Source organism: Pipra filicauda, unplaced genomic scaffold (genome assembly GCF_003945595.2).
Source record: "Pipra filicauda isolate LSUMZ 115617 unplaced genomic scaffold, ASM394559v2 scaffold1_size10287979_pilon, whole genome shotgun sequence".
In the NCBI taxonomy this organism is placed as follows: domain Eukaryota; kingdom Metazoa; phylum Chordata; class Aves; order Passeriformes; family Pipridae; genus Pipra; species Pipra filicauda.
Window position 1 is genome coordinate 2,610,727 of NW_024104310.1, and position 6,000 is coordinate 2,616,726.

The 6,000-nt window shown below is 36.8% G+C and overlaps 1 protein-coding gene across 5 annotated transcripts in view; it reads left to right on the top strand.

Moving 5' to 3' along the window:
- NRP1 (neuropilin 1) overlaps positions 1-5,798 on the top strand; it is a 114,557-nt gene extending 108,759 nt beyond the window's left edge. For 4 of the 5 annotated variants that reach the window (XM_027717333.2, XM_027717335.2, XM_039380635.1 and 1 more), the window contains exons 17-18: positions 749-808; positions 2,032-5,798. In XM_027717333.2, the coding sequence (XP_027573134.1) occupies positions 749-808; positions 2,032-2,318 (347 nt within the window). In that variant the 3' untranslated portion in view covers positions 2,319-5,798. The remainder of the gene's footprint in view (positions 1-748; positions 809-2,031) is intronic. The other variant, XM_027717336.2, reaches the window with a different exon arrangement.
- Positions 5,799-6,000: the final 202 nt, after the last annotated feature.

Sequence of the window (6,000 nt, forward strand, 5' to 3'; positions counted from 1 at the left end):
CCTCACCTTTTGTAGCTAAAATACATTTAAGGATAACATGACAGCCTTCAGCTATCTGGTAATTTCACTGCAGGATAAGAAAACTGTATAATCTCTTTTTGTCACACAGTCCAAACACTGGGGTTCATCAAATGCCACCAGAGTGACAGGTAGCAGGAAAGAGAGGCAGGACACACTGCTTGGTCCTCCTGCAGTGTCCTCAGTGCCAAGGAGGGTGCTGGGACCGCAGTGACTGTACTTACCTGGCTCCAATATGAGAAAGAAAATTGACTCCTCTCCTACCTTCACATGTTTCGGTTTTTCAGACAAAATGTTGAGCAAAGATTTCTGGCCTGAGGGAGCTAAATCCAAAAGCTCAGCCTGAAACCCAAACACAAGTGGTCTCACTGCAGTCAGTGAAACTATTCTTGTGATTAACTATGCCTATGCTGATGAAGTGTTATGGAATTGGGCTCCAAAATTGTAAATACAGTGAATGAGATGCTAATTCATCACACTGACTTCTCTTTTCCAGGCATGGAAAACCCCTGCTGATAACTAAAACTGTGCCAAGACTGGGCGGAGAGGAGTTTTTTAATCTTTCTTTTTTCCTCCATTAATTTTCAGAGCCCATTATAATGAACAGTTCTGTCAAGCCGCCATAATGATGCTCTGACACAGGAAAATCTGCTATACCATTATTGCCAGCATGGTAGTCAATCAGTGTTTGTAACCCTAATAATCAATGTCAATTCTTTTGCTTCATTAGAATCAACTGATGTGGAGAATGAAATAGATGAAGAAGAAGAGCCAGATATTAATCAAACAGGTAAAAATTGTGTTATTTTTTTAAAGGGAATTAATTTTAACGTGTATTTTAGTGTGAATTCGTACATTCTATTCATTTATTTATAGATTTGCTCTCTAAATGCATATTGTATTAAGGTGTTTTGATTTATTTGGATCAGACACTAAAAAGGCTTACATTTATTTAAAGGAAGTAATAGTTTTATTCTTCTATGTCATATAATCTTATGGACTTTTTATTATTTTTACCTATTTCAAAACTTCACATTTTATATACACAATTTGTTACATTATATACATATATATGCATGCACTTTTTAGCTCCTCAATATTTGGTTATCTAGAAGGCTTGTCCACTGATGTAGAAAGCACTGTCATTATATCTTACAATTTATGACTCACACCATGCCTCGGTAATTGGGCTCAAAACTCTTCAGGTTAATTGTTTCACAGACCTGGCTGAAAATGTCATTTTATGACCAGTCTAGCAAAGCATTATCATTTTCAATGATGATAGCTGTAAATGGATCATTAAATGAATCATAATTGTCATATTGTCCCAATAATAAAATATATTTGCATTTTTGAGGCAATGAGCTTAATTTTTTTCTGTTACAGTCAATGGGATTGCTGTAATTGGTTTAAGTGAAAGAGGGTTTGTCCAAAAAGACTTTTGGGCTTTTCTTGCAACAACTGCTATTGGATCATTTTCATAAACTGAAAGGGTTGAGGGAAAACATTATGATACCCAGTGAATATTTTACACAAGGGGGCAGAGTGCTCTTCTGTGTCAGTGCTGCCACTATTTCTACTTCAAGATCCAATCCTAAAGTCATTGAAGTGGAAAGGATGCAAAGGACATTCCCAACCACTGTCTTAGGCTATAAACTCTCACACTGAGCTGAATAAGATTTGATTAACATTTTTGAACTAAATACTGCAACCTGGTAAAATATAATCAAAAGGCCCAGTTATTTGCTCCTGACTCCCATTTAATCCAAGGCAGAATCAGACCTCTACTAATAGGCAGAAGATTCAAAGACTGGAAAACAGTTTGGAAAAAATCAACAACTATTTGGGTCACATTATAGTTTTCAGCTATTTTTTACTACCTCCAAGAAGCTAGGTTTTAAAATTATGTAGAAACTCATTATGTCAAAAAAAAAGTGATGTTCTTTCTCAAAATTTCCAAAGTTTTAACTAGGATTGGTTCTGAAAATTTTGCAATTCTTCACTCCATTTCAGGGTTTACACCTCCATACCGTACGGGCGAGGACTATGATGACATCTCCAGGAAACCAGGCAATGTCCTGAAGACCCTAGATCCAATCCTTATTACTATCATAGCCATGAGTGCACTCGGGGTGCTTTTAGGAGCCATCTGTGGAGTTGTTCTGTACTGTGCCTGTTGGCACAATGGGATGTCAGAGAGGAACTTGTCTGCACTGGAGAATTATAATTTTGAACTGGTCGATGGTGTAAAACTGAAAAAAGATAAACTAAACACACAGAATTCATACTCGGAAGCATGAAGGTATAAAGCGACTGGAGAAGTTTCAGAGAATCTGAATCGGGATAGAAGGACATAGCTCGGTCGTGCTGGGGAACTGTTGATCTTTTACTGTACAGGCTGAAAAGTGCATTGATGACACTGAGCCAAGCTTTTCTCAGGAGCTTCAGTGAGTGTGTAACCGATGAACATGGACAACAATCTGTGTTAACAACCTGAATCATGTACAGTCTGCTTTTTCTGTTGGTTTTATTTGAAATAATCGAATGCTGGTGTTGAGACCAAGTATGATTGACTTATAGTTCATTTTGTGTTTCTTTCTCTCCCTCTGTTTTGTTTTCCGTTAATGGATAATTTTGTTTTTACTGTGCAAAATCCAAGATGCTGTCACAAAATGTATTCAGTGGGGTCCTTTGGATGGACATGCTGTCTGTAGCTCAGTGCCCAGAAAATATTGGAGTAACAGCAATTTAGTGGACTTCTGCACCTGTATTTGTGTATAATTGCTCGTGTTGTGCATAGGCAAAGAAGGGTTAGGATGTTTTTGAAAGTACTGCTGCATCAGTACCGATATAGTGTGTCAGCTCTGTTTACGAAGCAATACAGTCAAATTTTATTGATGTTTTTCAGTGTTGTACTAAATTTTGTGCTTGTGAACTCCATAAAAGAGTATGTGCCATCATCAGACACAACTGGTAACCAAGTGTACTGCCTAAAAATGAAACAAAAAAAGTCCTTGGCACTGGCTAGTGTATGTCCTCTCAAGTGCCTTTTTGTTTGTACTGCTTCTCATTGTGTTAACATTAACTACAGCTTCTCTGCAGTTATGCCCTTGTCTTTAATCATATTCTGATGGCTCACTGGCTAAAAGAAAAGTATATTTTAGAGTAAGAAAATAGCCTCAACAAGGCAAGGGCTAATCAGATTTGACAACCTGGCTCGATTGTTCTGCTTTCTGTATTTCAACTTCATGTCTCTTGACCCTTTTGTATAAAGCTGCAATATCCCCTTTTATTGTTCTTTCATATAGAATGTATTTTCAAATGTAAAATTTCTCTCCCTTTCTCTTCTCTTTCTCTCTCTCTTTGTCTCTCTGAGTAGGTTGCATAAGCATTTGCCATTGCCAAGGAAAGAAAACTTCAGCTTTAACTTGCTGGTAATGGCAAAGGATTTTACTAGAGTTTTTGTTAAAAAATAAGGGAAAATTCTTAACTTTATCCTCCAAAGTCGAACTTTGGATTTCTTCTTAACAGCATAAAGTGACAGTATCTTTTTTCCTGATGTCATGAAACATGTCTTTTATCCTGAACAGCTTGCCTGTTAATTACACTGGGGAAAATGCTTCCCTTACTGAGAAGATTGCCTTTAAAATGAGAAACTTTCCTCCTCCTGCCCCTACCTGAACTCAGAGTTCTGTTCTCTCAGTGTACGTGTATTTTCATGCTAATCAATGCTAATTTGGCTTAGTGTGGGTACTGAGGGCAGAATGAAATCCCACAGTGTATGTAAGGTATGTTCTTACCATCATGTTATACCCAATTGGCATTTCATACCAGGTGGTTTCTGTTTGACCAGAAGTGTAGACAGTGACCAATTCAGTGAACTGAGTACTATAAGCTGTCAGAAAAAATGTGTTTGACAATTATGTGGCAATTTTTTAAATATTTTAGGGCAAATATTATTGGACAAATAATATTCAGCAGCCTATGCAGCTGGTCCAACAGGGTAAAAAGAATCAAGAGCATGTTTCCCACGGGGGTCCATAGGAGGTGACAAGGGAACAGGAGGATCTCTCCCCTCCTACAGGTGTAAGGGGAGCCCCTGGGTTTTCTGCAGTGACCTGCACACAGCACAGCCATAAATGGGGAGGCAGCTTCCACCTTCCCCTGGGTATCTACCAACCAGCAGATAAAACCAGTGCAAACACGAGTAAAGGAACATCCTGCCAAAGTGCTGGATACATGTTTTTCGTCATTGAATTTCCCGAGTAGAGTCAGGGAAGTGATTGGGACTTTCTGAGTTAGTCTTTTCCAAAATTGCTTTTGTAGAAGAACAATGACATATCCTGTCCAGGATTAGGATTAAAGAAGGGCTAATTCAGCCTTGAATTACATGGAGCAACAGAATCCACCCTTATTATTTATCAACTAAATGTTCTGAGGCATATAATTTCACCAATATGAGCTATAAAAAAGAGAAATATGTAGAAAATCCACCAGTAACCCAGAAACTTAAGAAAAGAGAGGGAGACAGGAGGTAAAAATTGAGGTTTGAAGTTGAAAATATTTTAAAAGAAAATCCAGTAGAAAAAAAAAGTGGACAGTTGCTACTTCAGAGGAGTCCTAAAGGCAATGACTATCAGGAAAATCCAAATACCCACTTCAGGTCATCAAACCTTATATTCATGAAAGAGTTACCTCCCCAACCTCTCACTCTTGGGTCCTCCAGCAGGTGAGACAGTGCACCTAGGGCCTGAAAGTTTTGTCTAAGAATTAGTCTATGAGATGTCCCAAGTGACAAACTCACAAAAGGTAGAATTTTCATTGGTTTCTAACACTGTAATTTGTCCATAATGGTATTGCAGCAGCTAGTTAATTAACCCAAAGAAAAAAGGATTTTTCAAAACTATTTTCAGCACACCACCACTGTGTGAGTCAGGAGTTAAGGGCCTGCTCTCCTTAGCTGAAAAAACTTCTAGTCCACTAACTTGACTAAGAGTTATACCCTTATATTGCCTTGAAGAGAAAATCCCATTGGGGAGCCCAAACCCAAAACCTTTTGAAATATTCCCACTGATTTCAATGGATTCTGGACCAGCTCTGGGTCTTAATCTATTTGAACGGAAAAGCTGGTAGTTGGTGGGTTTTTTCCTTCTTTTAACGTACTGATAATAGTGAACATAAAAAGAAATATATCTCCTTTGTGTTCTTCAGACCTTACTATGATAATGAGGATCTAGCACTGAAGATTTGATTTCTCTGAAGGTAATAGAATGAAAGTTGCCCTTCAATAAAGGAAAAATGATACTGCAACTTTACATTGAAAAGTATCTTGCACTGATAAATATATTTAAAAAAATTATATGTTTATAAAGTTATTAATTTGTAAAGGCAGTGTTACGAAATGTTCAGTTTATATTGTTTTAGATTGTTTCATAATTTTTAAAGTGTAAAATAACATATTTTTTTCTTTATTGAAAAACTATAAAAATCTTCAGTAGTAAAATGATTTCATTTTACTGGTATATTATTGCTTCATGTTTTGTACCATCATAAAACTTTGTGCAAATTTTTTTTACAGAAATTTTTATTTTCTATGACAATATGACACTTGTAAATTGTTGTTTCAAAATGAACAGCGAAGCCTTAACTTTAAATGACATTTGTATTCTCAGACACTGAGTAGCATAAAAAAACACATAGAACTGAACTGTAACTTAAATTTCCAAACTATGACTACTACATTCCAAAGAAACAGTTGAATTAAACATTTTCATAAAATATCCCATAGCTGATGTATTTTATTATACTAAAATGGATTGGTATTATTAAATGGCTGGTTTTATTTAGCATCTTGCAACAAGCACAGTGTTTTAATCCCAATTACGTTTGTTGGTAGGCAGCTCCAACAAAGAGACACTTTGGTGGGTTCATTTGTGGTTTAGGATAGAGAGATTCACCTCTGCCTGCCTATTTCTCTTTCCT